General features: G+C 36.7%; 1 protein-coding gene and 1 pseudogene across 2 annotated transcripts; one reads left to right on the forward strand and one right to left on the reverse strand.

The window, feature by feature from the left end:
- Positions 1–835: 835 nt before the first annotated feature.
- Positions 836–25,330, forward strand: PPP1R2 (protein phosphatase 1 regulatory inhibitor subunit 2). Of its 2 annotated transcripts, none has more exons than XM_040621406.1 (6): positions 836–1,281; positions 12,744–12,851; positions 15,910–15,987; positions 16,638–16,735; positions 22,155–22,322; positions 24,658–25,330. In XM_040621406.1, exons 1-6 carry the CDS (start codon positions 1,160–1,162, stop codon positions 24,702–24,704), a joined length of 621 nt encoding a protein of 206 aa, XP_040477340.1. In that variant the 5' UTR covers positions 836–1,159; the 3' UTR covers positions 24,705–25,330. The 2 variants fall into 2 exon arrangements, with proteins under 2 accessions (XP_040477340.1, XP_040477341.1); XM_040621407.1 differs by having other exon boundaries at positions 837–1,281; positions 16,638–16,732.
- On the reverse strand, positions 11,012–11,793 carry LOC103678917 (annotated as a pseudogene).
- Positions 25,331–25,700: the final 370 nt, after the last annotated feature.

Raw genomic sequence — 25,700 nt, forward strand, 5'->3', positions numbered from 1 at the left:
GTGTGTGTGTGTGTGTGTGTGTGTGTGAGGTTTTTGGTTTTTGTTTTTCTCCTTTGGGATTCTTCTTACAACTACTTAAACAGCACCCAAGATTTCTGGCCTATTTCATCCAGTGTTGGACAACTGGCTACCTTAAGTAAATTTCCTAGATTTTTTAGGGAGATAGATTATAAATCACAATTCTAGAAATTTATGCCAGCAATACCTTCCATGGGATTACAAACACAGGGAGAATGTGGTAAAATGGGGACAGAGCCGACTTAGAGACAGCAGAGGTCAGAAGTCTCAAGTTCTATGACCACACACTATGGTTGTGTGATAGTGGTGGTCAGGTCACCCTTCTCTGTACTTCAGCTACTCCAATGGTAAAATAGGTTAGACTATTTCAATGCTGGTTATTCTGATTTCATAAAAGTCAGTATTCTGTGATTTCATAATAGGTCTCTAAGGACCACTCTAATGCTGATATTCCATGAATTCATAACAGCTAAAACTTTTAATGCGGTTAAATGGAAGGAAAGGGGTGACAGATACATCATTTCTCTGAAAATCAGCCAACATCTTTGTGGAATGATGTCACCGTGAGCCTCAGTTTTCCGATCTATAAAACACAAAAATAACAACATGGACCTTATGAGCTGGTGGGAGTGAGCGTGCCTGGAGAGATCTGTAACTATGCGGAGGCAAACCAGGAACCTCTCCGAATGTTCTCTGAAACTGCTCCTGGACTCTGAACCCGAGCCTGGGCAGGGGCGAGCAGACCGAAGGGCCGGGAGGGGGCGGGGCGAGGAGGTTGGCTTTGTTCTCGCCCCGCCCCCGCCCCTCCCTAGATATCGCGAGAGGGCGGGTCCGCTTGGCTTCGGCGTCGGCGTCGCTCCCGCGCTGGGGCGCTAGGCCGGCTTCTCTCCACCGGCCGCAGTTAAGTGTCGGTGGCGAGGGGCGCGCGAAGGGCCGCCAGCCGCGCGGCGTCGGCCGTGGCGTCGGGGTCGTTGTGTCGTGACAACGACTCCCGTAGCCGTCTCCGCGACAGCAGGTGCGGCCGCTTTAGCCCCAGGCGGGCTCAGCGGCTGCCTGGCGAGTCTGTGCTCGCGCCCAACCCTTTCCTTCCTGGACCCAGCGCCAAGCAGCGACGCTGAGCCGACCGCCGGAGCGGCGGGCAATGGCGGCCTCGACGGCCTCGCATCGGCCCATCAAGGGGATCCTGAAGAACAAGAGTTCTACGACTTCCTCTGTGGTGGCCTCGGCCGAGCAGCCCGGCAGGAGTGTCGACGAAGAGCTGAGGTGAGAGCCGGGAGCGACGGCCGCGGGTGGGCCTAGAAAGCTCTTCTTTCCTGCCCGGGCGGCCCCGCCTTCCCCCCCGCCGCCGTTACTGGCCCCCGCCCCGACCCCGACCCCGAGCGCTGACCGGTGGCTGGGGCGGCCGCGTGAATGCGGCTTCGGCACCGGTCGGGTCTCGCTCCTCCAGCCTGGCTGCCGGGTAGAGTGATTTTAAAGAAAGCAGGAGCTATGACGTTAATCGTTTTTTTCCTTCTTTTAAAGTATACGCGCATATGTAATATTTTTAAAACAAACATCTGATCTTTGAACTTTGGGAAATTGGGAACATTAAAGAATCACATAGAAGTTTCAAAGATTCACCTGTTAAGCTTTTATTATTTCTTAACCTCGTATCCGAGATATCTAAAATTCTTCAATAATAAAAATCTTTTCTTGGCTTGGGATCCCTTTAACATCCAGTCTCAAGCCAATATGAGAGCTCTCCATAAAAAAGACCCTTTTCCCCATTTTTCTAATCGAGCTTCCACAGCCATTCCTTTTTAGGTGAACATTATCAGAAGCATCATGCCACACTCAGTCTCTTGGATCCTTGTTTGTCATTATCTCTACACTAAGAGAAACCAAAATTTTCCGAGTCCTTGGTCTATATTTAATGGAAATCTATTGCTAATTATATTTTGCATCTGCAACAAGAATTTGGAGTGCTTTCTAGTCTTTGTTCCTCTTGAAAGGCATAACTAAGCTCAGAACAGTTCAGAGAATAGCAACTTAAAATGATCCAGTGATATTTTAGTGGTACATATTCACAGGTACACATGTATAAAGATGTTGCCCCATAGCATTGTGTGTAATAGTGAATAATTGGAAACAACCCAAGATATATTAATAAGGACTGGTAAAGATTATTTATGGTACATTTGTGTAATGAAACAACATACCACCCTTTTAAAAAGAAGGAGAAAGATATTTATGCACAGAGGAAGATATCCAAGGTGCAATGCTCAATGAAAGGTAAGTAGTACCATATATATAATGTAAAATATACCACTGAATTAGATGTGCTGGGGTCTTGGGTGTTACAAGATACTAAAAATATAAAGACTGTATTCTAGAAATAAAGCTTAAGAGAAGTTATTAAAATCTGTAAAGGCATAGAGCTAAAATGAGGGCATTTGTAAAAACTTATTACAACTAGAGCATACCTGTTTAGATATCAGTTTAGGACTATAAAAGGAACTACTACTTGGTGGTGGTAAATTCACAGAAAACATTAAGTAGGATGACAGTTTAGAATCATGGCCTTTTGGGATTGGAAAGGACCTTAATTTGTCTCACAACTTCTACACTCCCACTCTCTTTTGGTTGCTTGACTTACATTCTGTAACAGGAAATTTTCCAACCTCTATTTTGGGTAAACTGCTTCAAATGGGAATTGGTGGAGAATGATGGTTGTAGGTTATTGAATTAAGAAAACAGAATCTCACTGGAGCATAGCTATAGCAGGAAGACCAAGATAGTTAACAAACTGTAGAAAGCTCTTAGGAAGTTTCAGGGTATTCAACAGCAAGAGTATCATTCTCACTGGCATTTATTTATGTTATTTAGTTATTCTTAGTGTGAGCTTCTTTTTGTTTGGCTACCAAGTGGCTTATTGTTTTCCCCTATCTTTCTCTGCCTCCTTATCTTCTGCTTATTCTCAACTTGGATCTGCCATAATTTCCTGTGGTCTTACTCAGTGGGTTAACCTCTTTCTGTAATTGGCTGGGGTTTACTTCCAGGTATTTCTGCCTTGAAAGCCACTATCCTAGGCTGCTACCAGGACAGATTCACTTAAAAGGGGACGTTTACAAGGTTCCAAGGTGGATGATTTTTCATTGACTTGTTTAGACGGTTAGACAGCACTTAAGTCTTCAAAGGGAACTACCAAGCTCTAATTCATCGAGGTCCATCATGTTTGTAGTAAACAAATAGTAAAAGGAGATGGGCTTTTTCATTATCCGTGTTATATGATTGTAAAGCAAAGAAAATTCTGTTGGTAATACAATACACATTGTTTATGTCACAGCTTATGCAAACATTATTAGCAACTTTATGAGAGCCTCTTTGAACAGAAACGATAGAAGTATAGTTGAACTCTCTTTGTAATGTTTGTCATTTAATTACAAGCAGTATTCCCCTTTTGCTATAAAAAAGGACTGAAAATAAAAATATTATTTTATTAAATACACTTTATTAATACACTTAAAATTCAGAAACTAGTTAAGTGTAGTGTAATAGTTTAACTTAAATGTTGAAACAGAGTATAAGGCAAAAGAATCTCATATTAATGTGAAAATGACCCAAAATCTAAGTCAATTCTTGTTATTCTTGGTAGTTCTGTTCTACATAATCACCACAAACTCTGAATTAGTGAATACTGAACCATTGCTCCTAGGGGAAATACAGAGTTAGATTCCAGCAAGGTTCCCCCTTATGCTTAGAACACTGGACAGCACTCTAGCACTACACTTGGGAGCCATTTAAAACAGTGGATTCAATTTAAAAAAAAAACACAAAAAAAGTAAAAAATATGTTACTAAATGGACACAAAAGAGACACTTATTTACAGTTTGAGAGCTGAAACAAGGTAAAGTATCCATCACCTCTTTTAACAGCTGGGAAGATGTGCATGGAGCAACTCACAATTGTTGCTGTTCTGTGCATGTCTGTGAGAGACGGAGGAAGCACCTCCCTCACGTAAGATTTTGGAGTTACAAATAAATTTTATCAAGTTGGCAAATTTGCAAATACAGAATCCGCAAATAACTATCTTTTATTGGTGCCTTTATCAAGTAAAATGCAGTGGTAGTTTCCTTTTTTGCACACACCACTTCACCCCTCCTCATTATTTGTGAGGATATTGTTTAATGTAACGTTTTATTCAACATGAAGAGATGTTACCAAGGAAATTTTTTCTTTTAAGGCCCAAAGTTGAGTTGTCTTGTTTCAGGTGTCTCTGAACTTTTTTATTATGGATCTTTTTATAAAAGTGAGAAAAAATTCAAATATGCTTCAGGTATGTTTGTTTATAATTTATCTCATATATTACTATCATTAGATAATATTTTAGGGCTCAGTATACACTTAAGGTGAGATTCGTATAAAATATGTTTCAAATGGTCTTAGTTTTTTTTTTAACACGGTTCTTGTCAGACTTTTTTTTTTTTTTGTCTCAGTGCTATTTTCTTATTCTCTTTATGCTTTGCGTTGGTACTGTTATCTTCAATAAATGGTTTCTTTAGTTACCACGTGTCAGATACCATTTTCGGAGGGTTAGTTCAATTACAACCGGATAGAATCTGTAAATCCACATAATCAGGCATAGATAAATCTCAGTATATGGTACCACACTATTCAATTAGAGCATCACTGTCATCTCCTATGATTTTGGGATTCCCATTCTATCAGGGTACCTGGAATATAGTGTACAACTTGTAAAGGTCTAAAATAACAGATCTAGTGAGTAGCTATGTGCATTTCATCAAAAACAAGAAACCATTGATTCTGAGATGTACGTGATTTTATGTATCACCAAGAAAGAAGAAAATACTGTCAATTTTAAGATGCCATCCATTTTAAGATATACTGTTTTCAGAGAGATTAAAACAAGACTGTGCATTTTGAATTGATGAAAATAAGAAATGTTACTAAAACTAATGTTATGAGAAGTGTTAGAGGTTAGTGATTAATCTAGGGCTAGATTGCCTGGGTTTGGATCCTGTCTACTACTTATTAGCTCTGTGACTTCCTGTGAGTTATTCATTATATTCATGTGTAGTTTAATTATATTAAATGAGTTAATAAGGGGCGCCTGGGTGGCTCAGTCGGTTAAGTGTCTGCCTTGGGCTCACGTCATGATCCCGGGGTCCTGGGATCAAGCCCTGCATCAGGCTCCTTGCTCAGTGGGGAGTCTGCTTGTCTCTTTCCTTCTGCCCATGCCCCTACTTTAGAAAAGTAAATAAAATACATTAGTTAATAAATGTAAAGTTAGGTTAGCTCAGTATCTCACCCTCAAATGTTAGTCTTATTCAAGTAAAAGTAACTATATGAATCTAATTTTTCTCACATCTCAGTAGATTGTTTTATACAGTATGCTCTGAAGTCACTGTGTTCCATTCAGATTGAGTAGTACTCTTAGGTAATGTAGGCACATGCACTTGAATTAATTTTCTTTAATATAATTTTATGTAAACATGCTTCAGCTTCATCTTTTTCTGCCTGTAAAGGGATATGGACTGTAGAGCCCCACTGAGTAAAGTTTTCCCGAAGTGACTTTTTGATTACTGATGGCTTTTATGGGTAACTCTTACTTTAATTGTTCAGAAATTGTGTCAAGCTTCAAAGTCTTATACTTTGTCAACCTATGTAAATTGAATCTTTATTTAAAGAAAGAACCATTTCTTGAAGTGTGCAATTAAAGTTTAACACCTTGAAGCAAAATCCTGCTTCCTACTCTAAGCGTGGCTAAAACTTACCAAATGAGCAAATCACAAGCAACAAGAAGTACGGGTAGGTCTTTTAGGTGGTATCATATGAGCTATCAAAGTGAAAGTGAGAAGGGGTGACTTTTTCTGGACCAGATTTAGGCTGTAAGAAAAACCAATGTTCCAAGAGGGACGGGGAAAATGAAACCAGCAGGTGCTTTTATCCTCCCAGCGGATCTGAGATGTAAGTGGTGGTGCCCCTATTTTTTCTAGGTAGAAATAATGAACTACAGAAGGTAATACAAGCAGCTTGGAATTAAACTCCCTTTTGCTTTTTGGATTTTGTTACTCTATAACTAATGTTAATTCTGCCAAAACTTTAGAGATGCTAATTTCCGTATTTAGTGTCCTCTGCTGACAGTTCTTTCTACTTCACTACTTTCCGCCTAAGAATTCCTGGCATGCTTTGTAACCTATTGTTTTATGCCTTTATTTAAATTTATGTTTTTGCAAGATACTGTTCTCTTCTTTGGAGCTGAATAATTCTAAGAATTTCTTTTGCTCTTAGTTTTGTGTTGAGGAAGTGGAGTAAAGCTTCGAATATATAGTCCTTTTAATAGTGGAAAGTAAACTAAAAGACAAACCAGGAGGAATTTGGGTTACATATAATGTGATTATATATAATGTGGTTTATACCTTGTATATGTATCTTTGGTATATATATATATATACACATACATATAACATGGTTTAAATCTTTACATTTAAATTTAAGTGAGTTCTGTTTTTCATCATTACAAGTCATCATTACATCGTTGTAAGTATATATATATATATATATATATATATATATATGAACTTGCTCATATTTAAATGTAAAAAACTTAGATTTGTAAGAGGTTTCTAATAGAAAGGCAAAGGGTGTACACATAATTCATAAAAGGAAAGTAAAATAAAGCATTTCTTCATATTTATAAGGTAATGAGCAAAGAAACATAAAATAGCTTTTAAATAATGATTTGTACTGCTCAAGTGGAGATAATACATACAGAAATACCCAATCTTGGCAAAGTTTTGGTAATTACTGGGGTCATTACATAGTCTCTCTTTTGAAACTGTATGGCAACTTGGAGTGAACTGTAAAGCTCTTGATGAATTTTAACCCAGATATGCCTGTCCTAGCAAGTTTTCCTAAAAATATCATTGAACAGAATATGCACAAATGTGTTCACTTCTGCTTTATTTTAAATAGGAGAAACTTGGATTCAATATAAATATCTAACCTTGGCTGAGTAGTTTATTATTGAGTATTATGCAGTTATTTAAAACCTAAAGACTAGAAAATCCAAGTGGCTTATTATAATAAAATATATATAGTAATAGCTTCCATATCAGTATATGTATTTATTTATTTATTTTAAAGATTTTATTTGTTTATTTGACAGAGATAGAGACAGCCAGCGAGAGAGGGAACACAAGCAGGGGGAGTGGGAGAGGAAGAAGCAGGCTCATAGCTGAAGAGCCTGATGTGGGGCTCGATCCCATAACGCCGGGATCACGCCCTGAGCCGAAGGCAGGCGCTTAACCACTGTGCCACCCAGGCGCCCTGAGTATATGTATTTTTATATACTGTAGCTACTGTTACATATATATGTACACAGTAAATATATTCTTGTATATACTGATAGCTTATATATTTTATATACTATATTATTTTATATAATAATAGAATTTGCAGAAATTGAAGCAGTGGGTTAGGGTGCTGGAATTATCATCATTAAATTTTATCCTTAATTTTAAGAAAACATTATTTCTGCTTGTATCCTGCGGTTCTTTTTTTTCCTGTTATCTAACAAAATAGATATATAGGGTGTTTGGGTTTCCACACATTAGAGAAACCTTTTAAACTCCTAACGGTCTGTCATTCTTCTATCCTAAGCAGTAATGATGATAAGTTACCATTTTTAATTCAGTATTGTTAACATCATTTAGGAAATAACTTGTTTTATTTTGAAGTTAGGAAGTACCTAACAAGGTCATTAATATGTGTTTATTTTAAAGTATTTTGTTGTAATGTACTACAAATATAGAAAGATGTGTTAAATGTAATTTTAAAGTTTAAGAAATTATAAATTATTATATTTATATTATAAAATTATTATATATATTATAAAACACCCCTGTAACCACCATCCTGGTCAAGAAAAAGAATGTTTCCATCACCTCAGGAATATCTCCTACTCTTTCCAGTCACCCTCTTTCCTCTCTTGGCTCCCAACACAACCACTTTCCTGACTTTTATGGTAATCACGTAAGTATACATCCCTACACACTTTACTTTTGCCAGCTTTGTGAACTCTATATATAGAGATGTGTTAGCTTTCTTTCACAGTATCTTTAGTAGGAAATATTAATAGGACTGTCTATTTATACACGTTTTATGAAACTTTTACCTGTGATTTTGTTTCTGCCTGGCACTTAACCTCAGCTGTAATTTCAGAGGCATTTGTTCTCTCAGGAGGAAACATTTAGTTATGCTATCCTGAGTCTCCCTTTGCTTATTAATTGGATTGCTTTCTTTACAAACTTTATCTAATTCTCTTTATCTAATTTAAAGCTTGTGTATGTTTCTCTCATGATTCTTCTAATCAGAGCTGCTTGATCATGTCTGTTGTGAGTTTCCTTATATAGTATGAGTAAACCTAGTCATTTGCTTTCTAAGTTCACAGAAATTTGTAAATAAGAACTATTTAACAAAATGTCTGAAAACTGTTGACTTAGTCAAGTACAAAACTGTTTGCTTTTTAGAAAAATTCATTCTGTGGCAGATAAAAATTTTTCAAAATCATGTAGATGTTGAGTCTTGCAGGGCAAGGCAGAAGGCATTCAATTCAAAAGCAGTTTTAAACATTTCTTCAGAATAACCTTTCTCGGGGCGCCTGGGTGGCACAGCGGTTAAGCGTCTGCCTTCGGCTCAGGGCGTGATCCTGGCGTTATGGGATCGAGCCCCACATCAGGCTCCTCCGCTATGAGCCTGCTTCTTCCTCTCCCGCTCCCCCTGCTTGTGTTCCCTCTCTCGCTGGCTGTCTCTATCCTGTCGAATAAATAAATAAAATCTTAAAAAAAAAAAAAAAAAAGAATAACCTTTCTCCACCCATTTTCTACCCAGTTCTAAGTGAGATATGGTTTCAGGATTTTTAACCCAAAACTGTAGATTTTAAAATCATAAAAACTCTTGATGTTTGTGTGGTACTTTTATAATTTGATTTCACAGACATTTTTTCAGTTGATTCTTTGAACAACCCTGTTAAAACTCCCCATTTTATTATAATTTCCATGAGGAGTAAATACAGCCCAAAAGGGGGTGTTTGTTGGACTTTCCTGTAGCCACAGGACTAGTGAAGGGTAACTGGAACTTGAACCTTAAACATCTATCTCCCAGTTAAGCTGTTTTTTTTCCCCTGCCGCCAAGACCAATTATGTATTACTTAGATAGCAGCTAGATATATAAAGAAATCCAGTATTATAAAGCAGGGTCTATTTTTCCAGTTTAGTTCACTCAAGTGTTTTGTTTTGTTTTTTTTAATACTAGTGAGATTAAATTTAGTTAGTTGAAAGTTCAGGTACATTCTATGCTGAATTAAAAAAAGAAAAAAAGCGCAACTCTTTAAAGAAGAAATCTTGTTTCTGTGCTTCAGTTAATGACCAATATGTCTTAAGTTTTAGCTTCTTAACAAGCTTTTAAGATGTTGACTGTTTGATGGTGAGGAGGCATTAGGTAACTTCTGACTACTTTTTGGGGAAAAATAGGAGTTGTAGTTTCAGTCACTTGTGGATTATGTCTGGACCAACCTTCGCCTCTTGATTAAACAAAGGATAAGTAACTTGAAGTTGTAGTCGAAGTACTTAGTCTGTAATGGAATATTAATCAGCTTTAAAAAGGTAGAAAATTTTTATACGTGCCACAACATAGATGAAACTTGAAGACATTAAGTGAAATAAACCAGTCACAAAAGCACAAATACTGCATGAGTTTATTTATATGAGGCACCCAGAGTAGTTAAATTCATGGAGACAAAATGGAATGGTGGTTGCCTGGGGTTGGGAGAGGGGGGAGGATGGGGAGTTAGTGTTCAGTGGGTAGAGTTTCTGTTGGGGAAGATGAAAAAGTTCTAAAGATGGATGGTGGGGGTTTCACAACAATGTGAATGTACTTAATGCTGCAGAACTACTGTACACTTAAAAATGTTTAAAATGGTGAATTTTATGTTATACATATTTTATTACAATAAAATGTGAAGAAAAAAGTGCCTAGTCCAAAATAGGGACACTGTGGGTGCTCTGGAGAAGAAAGCAAGAGAACATGAAAGCGAGGCTCACCTACCATGAGTAGGCACATATAATTTTAAGGTGACTTAGGGCATGGAGAAAGGAATATGATATTAAAGTTTAAGTATGTCATTTTTCAAGAACATTTCAGAATCTGGGTGTTGGTAGATTTAGGAAAATTAAAAATATCTATAGTAAAACCTCACCAATGTGTACAAGTGCAGAAAAGATTTGAATCTGTAAAATCTACATTGAGTTTTTTACAGAAGCTTTATTTTCAAGTATATAATCAAGGCACAAATTGTAACAAAATATTGTTGGGTGGCAGAGAGGTCTTTGATGTCTCTTATAATGAGTAGATCCGAAGAGTTTGTAATTAAGTCATCTAAATAATTAGATGTTTTTGTAACATTATTATTAGTTTTGTAATATTTTTTTGTAATATTTGTAACATTAGTTTTATAAATATTTTGTTGATATTAATATGGATGTTCATAAAACATTTTTATTTCTTAAGTAGATTTATCTCAAGTATCCTGAATATACCATTTCTTAAGCTCTTATTTTTCTATATTAAAAAAAAGAACTATAATTTTATTTGCACCTAAATATTAATGGTATTTAAATTTAGCGAGGTATTCCCTGTAGTTTCATGTTCTAATTCTTTTGATTGTTTTTGATATCTCTAAAAAAAATTAGGCCAAGGAAGTATTCATTGTTTTATTTATTTTTTTGCGCGTCCCAGGCTTCCTTATTTAAGAAAGTGGTGAGTGATGTGGGGATTAAAAACAAGAGCATCCTTAAACTTCACCTTCCCTTCAACCAGTTCACCCCAAATTCCCTGCCCCATACCCTTTGCATTCCCAAGTCCTTTCTTAATGAAGAACTTAATCCCTAAACCCTGGTATAAACCCCAGGTTCTCTTTCCCTAGCTCTCCCCCTTCCTCTGGCCTCCATTCCTGGGAAGGGCTGGCATCTCAGTTTGAATGCATGGGAGAGCCCAGAGTGGTGACAGACACAGAGGGGAAGGCTTCACCCTCAGAGAGAGGGACTGAGGAGTACAAGGTAGTGAAGTGAGGTCCCCCAGAGCCTGGGGTACAAAAATGGGGTCCTGGTGCCAGAGGAAAGGATATTCTGTGCCCTGAGAAAGGGGACCCAGTAGCCTCAGAATCCTCTCATTGCTAATAGACACTGCTTGGTCATTTGCCCTTCTGCCAACGATTGTTGAACCACGCTCGGGCCACATTGTTCTCAAGTGGAAGCTGCTGTGCAATGTGGCGGCTCGGCTGCAGCGTGGGTTTCTGGCACTGCAGGTGCATGTTCTCCAGGTTTCCTCTCACTCGGCTCTCGATACTTATCGTACTTGTTGTACTGATACATACGATACATGTATATACTTTCATATATACATATATTTTATTCTATAAATGCTTATTTTATTGTACTTACTTATGGCTTTTACCCTACATCAGTTTCTATTCCAAGAAAGTACATACATACGATAAGTATCATACTGATACTTATTGGTACTTGTTCACTTTCTCTTTCGGGTCTGCACAAGGGTCTCTGCTTTGCATATCTCCAGTACATTTTCATTGTTGTCAGCTTTCCCCACCCGCTTCTGCAGCAGGGGCCACAGCTTACACATGTTCTTGAAACTGAGCTGCAGAGCCTTAGAACAGCAGATGGTGGTTTGGCTAAACACCTTCCCAAAGAGAAACCCCCAGGGTGAGCCCCACATTGGCCTGAGTATATCCCAGGGTGATCCTCTTCTGCTTTAGGAGCTTGGCAAATTGTTCCAGGTCTTTTTGCAGAGCTTTGATGTCCTGGGACTACTTGGGGTTTTGCTCCAGCTTCTTGTCTGCTTCACAGCCCCAAGTGGGGCAACGCTGGTCTGGGCAGGGGTAAGGGAGGCCTCCTCAGAGTTGCTCTCCAGCCCACCTCCCCACTCACCTTCCTGCTTGCCCTCCAGCCAGGAGGTCTCCAGGCCGCCTTGGGGTATCAGCCCTACTCCAATCTGAGGTCCACAGTAGGCAAACCCCTCCCCCCCCCCAGAACTTATATTGCAGGAGGGCATGGGGGAATCCCCCATACCTCAGTGCCTGTCCCAGTGCCCAGCCCGATTCCTCACCCACCAGGAGGGTCAATCCAGCTGGGCTCTAGCCCCCCGGGCCCATCCTCTCCACCACCAGGCAGGGGCGAGCAGGCCAGATTGGAAGTCCACTATCCTGCCATGGGGAACGGAGGCACCCCAAGCCAGGGGTCTGGGGAAATCTCATTGTTTTTATTAAACTATTAACAATATATAGTAGATAAAAAATCCTCAATGACTGAGATCATGCAGTGTGTACATTTCAGTTTTTTACTATTATTACTTCTGTAGACCAGATGAAGACTAAGCATGTCATAATATAATACTGTCTTGACTGGTGAAGATTCTGAATAGTGTGTTTTTAATATGTGGGCACTAAGTATTCTATAAAATGCTTGTGTTATTGTACTTACTTATGGCTTTTACCCTACATCAGTTTCTATTCCAAGAAAGTATATGTAAAAATAGAAGCTAGCAGTCAAACAGAAGCTGAAACGTGGGATTTGGATGTTTGTCAGTTTTACATGTGTACTTTTTTATCTTTTAATTCACTGAGGAAATTTTTTTCTTTTTAATTTTAGTAAAAAATCCCAGAAGTGGGACGAAATGAACATCCTGGCGACATATCATCCAGCAGACAAAGACTATGGTTTAATGAAAATAGATGAACCTAGCACTCCTTACCATAGGTAAAGTTTCGTAGACTTATTCCTTTTTTACTTCCATTTTGCATTCCATATGAGCTTCTGGATAATAGCTGATTTACGTTTCTGTTTGATTTTATATTTGTTACTGGAGCACTAATCAGTAACCCAACTGCATATTTTTGAATAATAGTATAAGTAATATGTAACTTTATTTTATTTTTTTAAGATTTATTGGGGCGCCTGGGTGGCACAGCGGTTGGGCGTCTGCCTTCGGCTCAGGGCGTGATCCCGGCGTTATGGGATCGAGCCCCACATCGGGCTCCTCCGCTATGAGCCTGCTTCTTCCTCTCCCACTCCCCCTGCTTGTGTTCCCTCTCTCGCTGGCTGGCTGTCTCTATCTCTGTCAAATAAATAATAAAATAAATCTTAAAAAAAAAAAAAAAGATTTATTTATGAGAGTGAGAGAAAGAGGGAGCCAGTGCATGCACAAGCAGGGGGAACAGCAGGTAGAGGGAGAAGCAGGCTCCTCGCTGAGCAAGGAGCCCGATGCAGGACTCAGTCCCAGAACCCCAGGATCACAATTGATCCGAAGGCAGATGCTTAACTGACTGAGCCACCCAGGCGTCCCAGTAATATGTAACTTTAAAACTTGGGAATCTAGGGGCACCTGGGTAGCTCAGTTGGTTAAGCGACCAGCTCTTGATTTAGGCTCAGGTCATGATCTCAGGGTCATCAGATCAGGCTCTACACTGGGCATGGAGCTTCCTTAAAATTCTCCTTCTCACTCTGCCCCTCTTCACCACCTCCCCCTCTCTTAAGAAAAAATTGGGAATCCATTTTGTACATTATAATTGTAGTAGTAAATGTTTATTTGTTGTAACTCAGTGGTCCCTAGCCACTGATGATACACACAGATTAGTGACTTTTGCCTTCCTTAAAATAATCTCTTTATAAAAAGGAAGATGAAGGTTGGGCTTGTTTGCTTTCTAAGTAGAAATCAGGGGCTTACTCAATTCCTGCAGAAAAGGATAACCTCACAGCTTTTTTTAACCCATTCAAAGACAAGTGGTCATTACTATTGTTCCATGTCCTTATTTTTAAACTTACATAATATTATAGTTCAGATAATTACATTGTGATTATTGGCAGTTTTGAGTCTTCCAGAATTTTTTAAATGAATTACAAAATTATAGTGTGTGGCAATAATTAGTATGAAGACAAAAGTAGTACCAGTAAGCATTATGAGAAGATAGAGATTCTAAGTAGTAGAAATACCTAATTCAGATCATGCCCTAATTTGTATTGAAAAAGATTTCCAGGAATGAAATACTTTGTCTGTGAAGGAAGGTAACATAAATGCAGGGGTTACTGTTAAAATAGAGATTAAGAAGTCTATATTTTGAATCAGTGGATGAAAACTTTGGAAAACAAGTTGAGATAACTTATAACTTGATAGCAAAAACAGTAAAAACGAGAATAAACATGAAGATTTTGACAAAGGCAGAAATAATGAAATAGGTAAAGGTGCTGAAACTCAATACTAATAAAGCGTAAGGGAAGAAATAGACATATCATTTATGAAAAGTGTATACCCTTATTTTTCTTCTAATTAAAAGAATATACCTTAAAACATATCTTAAAGCTTTTATTGTGCCTGAAGCCACAGTCAGGGCTTTCTTCCTTTTCAGTAATGGTAGATAAACCCCATCCTTATCTGTGTTGGTTGGAAATATCTATCCTTAAAAGAATTAAAATTGAACATGCCTGAAAAAATAGTTGTAGGCATTATTTTTAGACTGTTTATACTTAAAATATAATAAATCTGAATCTCCCCTTTACCTTACCCATATCCTTCCTCTGGGAGTTGCCAAAGTTATTTGGTTCCTAAGTGATTGAGGCTATATGTATGTACAAGATACATGTGCTCAGCTTTTATCGATTTAGTGCTCAGTTTTACCAGTTTCATTCATGGCCCTTTTTTAAAAGACTTTTGTTTAATAGAAGAGGATGCTTTTTATAGAAAGATCATGTTATCTAAGAATTTGACACTGTTAGTATACAGAAGTTATTCATGCTTTTCTAAGTATGTGTGTACGTATATTCACACACAAATACACATATAATTTGTCTGTAAATTTTGTAACATAAGCTAGAGTTGTCTGTGAAAGTCCTACAAATTGGTAGATTATTTTTTTCTAGTCTGTTTAATTATATCCAATCATGTAAATGACTTTATTTCAACTTCCCATGGAAAAAAGAGCATCATCTAAGCTACTGCACTATTTAACTTGTCTCCTCAACTAACCAGGAAAGATATGAATTAGTATTTTTTTTTATACAGGTGACTTCTGCTTTTATACACCTTTCAGTGGCTTGAGAATTAAATATGCCCGTGTTTGCAATTAAGTGGGGAGAAAATTTTTTATTAGAGGATAGATTGGGAAAGCTAATAGCTTTTAAATGCCCTGAATTAGGTCTTGAGGACCTAATTACGGTATTTTACCTAGCCTGCATGTTTCTGTCTTCAGGTTGATGTACAAATACATATTCTAAAACCAGACAGTGGTTTTGTTTTCCTACATATTTGTTACCTCTCACCGGATGGAATAATTGAAGTTTTTTATTTTTTACAAATGATTCGAGTTCTTAATATTTATCTTCATGGTTGCTGTAGTGATTTTTAAAAATCATTTGGAGGGTTTTATTGATTGCTGTTGTATTTTCAAATATTTGCATGGAATAGAAATAATTTAAATTAATCCTGGGGGCACCTGGGTAGCTCAGTGGGTTAAGCATCTGCCTTTGGCTTGGGTCATGATCCTGGGGTTCTGGGATCAAGCCTTACAATCAGGCTCCCTGCTCCGCAGGGAACCTACGTCTCCCTCTCCCTCTGCCTGCCACTCACGCTGCTTGTGCTCGCTCTCTGTCAAATAAATTAATATAATCTTTAAAGTAATACAATAAAATTAAGCCTCAGACAACAGAGGTATAAATATGTTGATATTATAACTAAATCAATAGAATTATGGTTCTCTCTACTTAAATTTTCTGTTTGAAAAATTACAGTTGGGTATTAATTATAATGTGCTTGTCTCTCTAGTATGGTAGGTGATGATGAAGATGCATTGAGTGATTCAGAAGCCACTGAAGCCCTGACCCCAGATATCTTAGCTAAGAAGTAAGTACTGATGACTATGAAGCATTTCCACTTACACATTTTCACTTGTTTTTAATTGTGCAGAGTTACAGACATTTCACTATACTTGCACAAGTGTAAATAAAAAGCATCAACTAAGTTTATTTGGATTTTTCATAGCAACTTTTGTAGTCTTGTTTCTAGATTAAAATCAGAGTATACAGGTAGCAGAAAGATGAGAGTACTGGAGCCTGGTACACAGATTCCTTGTGTCAATCCCCTATGCTTTTGTGTTTTTGTTGTTTTGTTTTAAATATCCTATGTTTTAAAGATCAAAGTAAGATGGTACATCTGGCTGGCTCAGTCAGAAGAGCATGTGGCTCTTCATCTTGGGGTTGTGAGTTTGAGCTCCACATTGGGTCTATACCAGAAATTATTCAAAAATAAGTGGGTTTATAAACAAAAATCTCTCTCTCTTTGCTGTTCATTGATTTCTATCACCCGCACTGTTCTTACTGCTTACTGGTTTCTGTACCCATTCCCACTTTCTTGTTTTTTATTTTCCTCATGAGATTATAGCTGGCATATTAATGATCTTTAAATGTTTTTATGAGACACAAGAGTTGAATGAATGAGACACTCAATAAAAGAATATCACAGTGTTGATTTCTTTGTAAATGATTGTTGTGTAGATTAGCTGCTGCTGAAGGCTCCGAGCCAAAGTATCGGGTTCATGAACAAGCAAGCAGTGAAGATGAGGATAGTGACCTCTCACCTGAAGAACAAGGTAGTTGATTTCCTTTATTGCTCTCAGCAGTGTGCTAATAATTTTTGTTAAAATAAATCCATTATTTGAAGGTTGTCCACTGGTTTTCCTTTTGGGGAGGTGGATGGTGGGAGGTTAGGGAGCAACATTTTTATAATTCAGATTTACTTGTGTGGGCTTATTGGAAACAGCTTCCCTCCCCCCTGCACACACACCACCCCCCTTGGTTTCAAGAATTTGGGAAAATATTACATCTTTTAAGTAATTATAAGTGTTCCTTTCCTTGTACTTTTTTCTTTTTACACTCTGATATAGAGTAGATGCTCAGTAAATATTTATTAATGTTTTTAGAATCATTGAGTGTTTGGATGATCTTAAAATGGGTAGCAGTGAGAGCTAATTTCCCAATTGCTTGTGCTTTTTCTGTTTTAAAACAGTGCTGAAACTTACCATATGAACCAAGATGGTCAGATGTAGAGTGAAGATTTTTTTAGGTCCCACTGAATAAGAAAAAGAACGGTAATATTATAGGCAAGGAGATAAAAGAGCTTTCTCAGCACGGTTGGAAGAGGCTCTTGTATCCCATACAGTACATGCACAGTTCAGGCATTGCTACCTATTCGTGGTTTCTGTTTTTACAAGTATAGTGGTTATCTGTGGAGGTGAGAAGAAAAGGCAGATATTTCATCTTGTTGCATTTTACACTCTTTGAACCTCGTGAATATAGTCTTTTCAAGAATTAAAATTGTTTATATAGTTTTTTTTTAAACGATTTTTAAAAGGAAAAATCAAGCCTTTATATAGGGAAAAAGATGCAAGAAAAACACAAACACACCCTCACAAAAAAGAAAAAGAGAAGAGTTAGTGGTGTACTTAGATCCTTGAAATGTGGATATTACCTGTACTGTAAAGAAGTTCAGAAACTTTAGAACTGAGATTCTGAATATTTGCTAGTTAATTGTCAGGATCTTTGTCATGCGTAGCTCCTACAGTATAACTTGCTACTCCTGTCTGTCATCTTCAGAATATAGCTTATTCAACAAACTGTGATGGTCTGAGCCTAATTGTTGTACAAGAGAAAAAAAATTTTACGTATAGCCTAATCCCAAGTTGTGTTATAGGTCTTGTACCCTCAGTGACTTCCTAGCTTATTATCCAAAAATATACTCCAAAAACCCACGAAAGCAGTTTCAGATATGTTTCTGGAGCTGGTTTCTTCATTATTCTCTTAAAAACATCATCTGTTGAGAACAGAAATTTATTATTAGCCTATATTGTCAGTTTTCATTAAGGGATTCGCCCCCCCCCAAATTGTAGTTCCATGAATTAGCCAGCAGGGGGAACAATTTGGTTACAAGTTCAAAAGTTCAGTTCCTACTAGTAGAGTTACTGACTCCCGTAGGTGTTTATTGCTTTTAAACAAATTACATATCTGAAAGTCCTTGTTTATTGATAGAAATTCTTAAGACAAATTATCCTGTAACTGATAGCCTAACAATTAAGATATTGGCTGTGGAGTCAGACAAACAGAAGTTTGTACTCCAGGAATGTCGCTTGTCTATTTTGTAACTTCTCTGAGCTTCAGTTTCTTCATTTCAAATTGGGATCTATAAAAATATTTAGAGGTATTGTGAGTATTAAATGAGATAAAGAATTTAAAGCACTTAACACTGATTCTGTCATATTGTGTTTAGTAAATAATAATTTTTAATAACTTAAATAATTGGTGTATTCTCCATTATATCATTTTATAGAATAGTAAAAGAAAGTGTAAAAAAGCTAATTCACTTGTGAAGTTCACATGGAGAGTTGATTACTGTTAGAGCCAGGCCTAAAGAGTTCTCGAACTCTTTGTAGTATGTTGCTCTGCCACACAAGGATTATAGGTAAAATGAACATAAAGAGTAAAAAAAGATTGAGACCACTTGTAATAGCATCTTTCTACAACATAATATATATTTTAAACTTACATAAAGCATTTTGAGTATTCTAAAATTAGAATGTATCTATAACAAGCAAAACCAAGTTCAGCATCTCTTAGAATTAAAAAGAAATAATTTTCTTACACTGTAAATAGTATTCACAAGAGAGAAATACTGATATGTCAACTCCTAAGAATAAAAATTGCAAATTAAAACAGTATCATGGGGGCGCCTGGGTGGCTCAGGTTGATTAGCAGCCGACTCTTGATCTCGGCTCAGGTCTTGATCTCAGGGCTGTGAGTTGGGCTCCACACTCAGTGTGGAGCCTACATACATACATACATATGTACATACATAGTACGTAATAAACACACAGCATCATGGTCCCTTTCTTTCCTTACAGATCAACAAAGATTAAAAAGAATGAGTTTCTTTGGGTGTGAATGTGGAGAAATAAGTTACTCCTGTACTGTCAATGGGCATGAAAAATGGCCTAGCTTTTCTGGAGGGCAGTATGGCAATATATGACCCAAAAGCTTTAAAAGAAAATGACGCCCTTTGATCTAGCAATTCAGTTTTTCAGAGTCTGTTCCAATGTTTTGTAAACATTTTTTACTAAGTCCTACATGTTATACATGTATGCATAAATTACAAAAAGAAAAATTTCACAGAACAGTACTCACCTTTACTATGTGTAATGCGTTCCAGTTTATTGTTTCATTTCATTTTTAAAAAAATACTGGTTGTGACCCACTAAAGAATCCTGATGCACGGTTTGAAAAAGAAACTAGTTCATATTGAGAAAATAATAGAACCAAAGCACAAAATCTATGTGTATTATACTATAAAAACATTGAAAATACATGGAAATTAGAAATCTTTGCTCAATACTTTATAACCATTTAAAAATTATATAACTCTGCTATGTACGTGGCAAATTTTTACTATATCTTCATACACCTAATTGTCTAAACTCCACATCATTTTAGGGTAAAAGGAAGGGTCATATTATACTTCCTCAGATGGTAGGCATAAACTGAACCTTGCCTGGGCAAAGTGGGACATATGGTAATTGTAACTATATAGTAAGTGAAAAAACAGCGTATATAAAAATATAGGAGTTATTTTTAGAAAAATTTCTAGAAAAAATTCTTAAGTCATAAAATGTTAATGGTAATTTCTCAGTGAGGAAATTGAGTGATTTTTTTAAGTTTCTACCATGAACGTGTGTTACTTTGTCATGATAAAAAGTGTTACCTTTTTAGTAAATAGATCTGGTAATGGAGGCAATCAGAACCATTTTTTAAAATTCATTATTGAGGGCGCCTGGGTAGCGCAGTCGTTAAAGCGTCTGCCTTCGGCTCAGGGCGTGATCCTGGCGTACCGGGATCGAGTCCCACATCAGGCTCCTCTGCTATGAGCCTGCTTCTTCCTCTCCCACTCCCCCTGCTTGTGTTCCCTCTCTCGCTGGCTGTCTCTCTCTGTCAAATAAATAAATAAAAAAAAAAAAAATAATAAAATAAAATAAAATTCATTATTGAAGTACAATTGATGTTAACATTAGTTTCAGATATGCAACGTATTGATTCAACAATTCTGTACATTACTCAGTGTTCATCATAAGTATAGTCACCATCTATCACCATATACAGTGGTATTACAGTATTATTGACTATATTCCCTATGTTGTACTTTACATCTCCATGACTTATTTATTTTGTCACTGAAAGTGTGGAAAACCATGTTTGTTTGTTTTTTAATATTGGTTTTTATATCATTTGAATACTTGAAAGGCATCACTAAAAGTTTAGTCATGAGGATTTGGTCTTTTTATTGGCCTCTTTTTTCAGTTTTACTTCCCTCTACCATATGGTATTCTCAAAGAATAAAACAAATCTCAAAAGTAATTCATAAGTAGAGAAGAAGAAAGATGACTGGCAGGGTGTCGGTTATTTGAAACAAATGTGTATGGAATACTGAGGTGGTGGTCTCAGAACTTTCCTTTTCCCAACCCAAACAGAGACTGAAAAGTGATTGATCAGTACTAACAAGAACAATAAATGCTTGCTTTTGAAATATAAATAAGTCATCTGTAAGTATAGATGGTTATAAAAACTTAGAGGGAATTAAAGGAGATTGAGAAAGTACTTTGAGTAGCCTTTTTCAGAGATTACTCTATGCTTTTCTGGCATTAAAATATTTTCATGAATATAATAAAACTATGATAAATAAATTTTAATGCTCGTTTGACAAAATAAACAGTTGGCAGTTTTATGTCACCCCCTTCATTTGCCAGTCTAAAATTTTAAAACCTTAGAATTATTTCTACAGAAATAGTCTTTAAATGCTGTTAATAAAATATGATCAGTTATGTTGATTGCTGCTAACCCTGTGTTTCTATGGTGAAGACTATAAATGAAAGAATAGTCTAGGCTTACTTCACTGTGTCTTATAACAGCTTTTCCTTAAAATTACTCTGGGAATGAGGTTTTGTTTTAACTAGCAGTGTTTTAAATCACCACAGTTTTTTCATGGATAATGAGAATATTTATTTACTTACTTATTTATTGCTAGTAAGAATTCTTTTTTAAAGACTTTATTATTCATTTGAGAGAGGAGAAGCAGACTCCCAGCTGAACAGGGAGGCCCACAAGGGGCTCAATCCCAGACACTGGGATCATGACCTGAGCTGAAGGCAGACGCTCAACTGCCTGAGCCATCCAGGTGCTCCATTAATAAGTATTTTTGAGGAAATTTGTAATTAATTATAAAAACAGAAGACTTGAAAACACTAAATTACCCCACAGGTCCTTGACCCAAAATTAACCACTGTTAATTGTTGAGTCTTATTTTCTGTGTGTATGCATACACATGCATGCAGACATTTTACCTGACATGTATATGGTATTCTATAGCTTGTTTTTTTCCCCATTCAACTCTTTCTGGAGATTTTCCTTATGTCTTTAAATTTTCTTCACAGATTTAACTACTAATGGCTTTTATTCCTATTTTCCCATTAAGATGTACTTGAATCATCTAAAGCAGAGGTGTCCAAGCTTTTTCTGTAAAGGACCAGATTTAGGTTTTTCTGTAAAAAAAAAAAAAAAAAAAAAGCTAAATATTTTAGGTTTTATGGATCATATGGTCTTTATTGTACCTATTTAACTCTGCCATTGAGCTTAAAAGTAACCATAAGCATTATAGAAACAAATGAGCACAATCATGTTCCAATAAGTTTTTTAAAAGATTTTATTTATTTGAGAGAGAAAGAGGGGGAGAGAGCACGAGCAGCGGGGAGGATCAGAGGAACAGGGAGAAGCAGACTCCCCACTGAGCAGGGAGCCCTACTTGGGGCTGGATCCCAGCACCCTGAGATCATGACCTGAGCTGAAGGCAGACGCTTAACCAACCGAGCCACCCAGGTGGCCCCCAATAATAGTTTATTTACCAAACAGACACAGGTTGTTTTTTCCTAATCCTTGAGCTAAAGAATTCCTAAGCCTGCCTTTTGTATCTTGTAGAAAAAAAGCGACAGTTTGAAATGAAAAGGAAGCTTCACTACAATGAAGGACTGAATATTAAATTAGCTAGACAATTAATTTCAAAAGACCTACATGATGATGAGGAAGATGAAGAAATGGCAGAGACTGCAGCCGAAGAAAGCATGAACATGGAAGAGTCAAATCAAGGTTAGATGTTTCTGAAATTATCACTGAGACACGGATTCTTTGTGCCTAAATAACATACTTTATTTTGCTTTATATGTTTGAAGAACCTCAGAAATTTTTTTGAATTTCACTTAAATTTATTATGCCAAACTCTAAAATTTCAACCCCTGTGGCCAATTTCAGAATAAAGTTTTTATGCCCAGAGTTGATTTGATTTAAGACCATATACATACGACTGGGTTTTTTCGTTTGTTTTCTTGGCTTAAGCAATGATGTTTGTCTTCACATTAAGCTGTATTTTGTTTTTGATGTTTCAGACTATAGTTTATCTGTCTTATCAATCTAAATTAAGGTTTAAACTTTTTAAAAGAAGCATACTTTAATACGGAAGATTTGGTTTTAACATTCTTTCAAATACAGAGTACGTCACACCTTTCCAGTGTTGATTCTTTTGACTACTGGATTGACAAAATACCTGATTTTTATTTGTTTTTAAGCCCTCGCAACCTCGCAACCTGCCAATCCATAGTTAATAGATTTTATTTTTTCAATTAAATTCTGGTATTTAATGAAGGTGAATCTTCTGCTAATGTGGATTTTGTGCCCATTTACCTACTCTTTGTACTTGAAAACTGATGCTTTGTACTTTATTTGTTGTGCCTCAGATGGTTAAGCCTTTTGAGAAAGTAAATCACTATTATATTCTTTTGGTGAGCATATATGAAATATGAATGATTCTGTGATAGAATCTGATGACTGTGTCTCGTTTAATGTCCTAATTAGAATATTTTTTATTCCATATTATGCTTTAGCCTTTCATTTTGTTGCATATAGCATTTCACTTCGATTTTATTCACCATGGTTTTTTTTTTAGCTTGTATTTAACTGAACAAACTTCATTTTAAGTAATTATTGTTATGTCTCTCTCTTCCTCTTTTAAAGTTTATTATCCATTTTTAGGTAACGTACTCTAATTGGTCTTTGTTTCCCATTTACCTGTGTCTCGGTGATTTATTTTGATGTAGTCAAAATGAATGCTTCTTTGGTTATAACTTTTCATCAATTTCTGCTCCGACTTTTTTTTTTTTTTAAGATTTTATTTATTCGACAGAGAGAGACAGCCAGCGAGAGAGGGAACACAAGCAGGGGGAGTGGGAGAGGAAGAAGCAGGCTCCTAGTGAGGAGCCTGATGTGGGGCTCGATCCCAGAATGCTGGGATCACGCCCTGAGCCGAAGGCAGACGCTTAACGACTGCGCAACCCAGGCGCCCCTCTGCTTCGGCTTTTAATATCAATTCGTAGTGACGCTGGCAGAGCACTACAAATATCCTTCATTTGCTGGAAATTTGCATCAGTACCACTGGGTCAAAGATTAAAAGGATTTTTTTAAGATTTATTTGTTTACTGAGGGGGTGGGGAGAGGCAGAGGGAAAGAGGGAGTNAGTATTAAGTAGACTCTGCTCTGAGGGTGGAGCCCAATGTGGGGCTCGGTCTCATGACCCTGAAATCAAGACCTGAGCCAAAACCAAGAGTTGGACACCTAACTCTGACTGTGCCACCCAGGTGCCACAGATTTCTTTTTCTTTAAGCCATGGCTTTTGAAAAATAACTCTGGCCTTTTGTCTGCCATTGCTGGTAAGATACTAGATTTCACACATTTAGTACATAAATTACATTTTTTTCTTTTAAGTCCAATAGATGATTAAAATTTGTGTTCGCTCAGTGCCTGATTTTTCTTCAGTGGAGAAGTACTCTTTACACAGGAGTATATCTTATTTAGCATCATTAAGTCCACAAGGATAGAAAAGACTATGTAGTAAGGCTTAGGGAAGTAAGTTCCTTATTTGTCCTCTACTCTTTTTGAGCCCTTAAAAAAAAAAAATCTTATCAGCTTTGAAAGCTCCAGGTTTTGTGTAGCCCATTACTTTATGAGCGTTGTCATTCTCCTTCTCTCCCCAATCTCTGCCCATCCTCATCTGTTTTGTTGCTTTTTAAAAAAAAAAAAAAAGCAGCATGTTTAGATTCTAAGGAAATATTTTCTTGTTTTGAGATCTTTTTATAACTTCGGATATTTGAGTTGTCTTACCTGCTACTTGTGATTTATTCACAGAAATGTTCAATCTGAAACCTTTTGTCCCATCACCAAGTAGACACCTTTGTTCTGCTCTTTAGAATATTTAGGAGGTATACCGATTCTTTTATGTCAGACTAATCAGCCTACATCAAGTCTACCTTATTTGTTTTTTAGGTTTTTACATTTATCATCCGTGGCAGTGAAAGGGGACTTTAGCTCAGGTAGTTCCAAGATTGGCAATACACAATAAATTATATTGACTTTTTTCCTTTTATTTTTGCAGGATCTGCTACAAGTGACCAACTGCAAAACAAATCACAGAGTTCATAGAAAAGATTTGTTCAACACTGTAATTGTCAGATACAGACCCTGTTACTATAATACACTGCTTCTTGTTCTCAACAATTCATGACTTAAGTACCAAAATGCATACCAGTTATTATATATTGCCAAGAATTAAATGACTTTCGAGACTAATTAGACTGAAAATGCCTACTTGATACATATATTCTTGTGCCTAGTACTTCACCACAAATGTAGCATAATGTCATCAGTCCAAAACTGCATTACTTTTGTAAGAACACTGGTTAATTTGTATATTATATAGCTTTTTATGCTTTAGAGGTTAAAATAATATCTTTTGGGGGGATCTAATTTATTTTCTTCACTTCTAGATGTGATAGCTCTTATAAAAAGTTTTTTTCTTTTTAAATCAAAATCCAGTTGGAACAGCAGATTATATAAGCTGGTAAATACTCAGTCTGAAAAGTATTTTAACGTGTCTTCAACTTGATTTGGCTGTTTAATTGAAAAGGACTATAAGAGTAACTTGCATTTTCTGGCCTACTATCTTTAAAATTCCCCTTGAGTTTCTTTATGTTTACAAGGACAGGATTGAGTTTTTCCTCATCAAAACTAGCATTTTTCACAAATAAATTTATCAGGTTAAACTTGCACTAACATCTGCTCTGACTGTTTTTTGTACACTTGATGGGCAGACTTTCAGATCAGTTTTTTAAATAAATACAATTCTGATACAGTTTCAACATTCCCTTTATATACCTGTCTTAACCTCCTGCCTTTGTTTCTTACTCCTTCCCACATATATACACACAGCCCTTTATCTTTATATATAAAGGGCAATAAAGATTGTCATGAAATTAGGAACTCTTCCTTCTCTCATATATTCTGTCATTTGCTGCTACGATGAAATGTTTATTTGACTATCAATGCCTATCAGTTCTTCTAATACATGGAGAAAATTGAATAGCAGCCATACTGTAGACAGGAAGTACAATTCAACTGTGGAATTTCTACACCTCTCTG

Source organism: Ursus maritimus, unplaced genomic scaffold (assembly GCF_017311325.1).
Source record: "Ursus maritimus isolate PB19 unplaced genomic scaffold, ASM1731132v1 scaffold_4, whole genome shotgun sequence".
Classification (NCBI taxonomy): domain Eukaryota; kingdom Metazoa; phylum Chordata; class Mammalia; order Carnivora; family Ursidae; genus Ursus; species Ursus maritimus.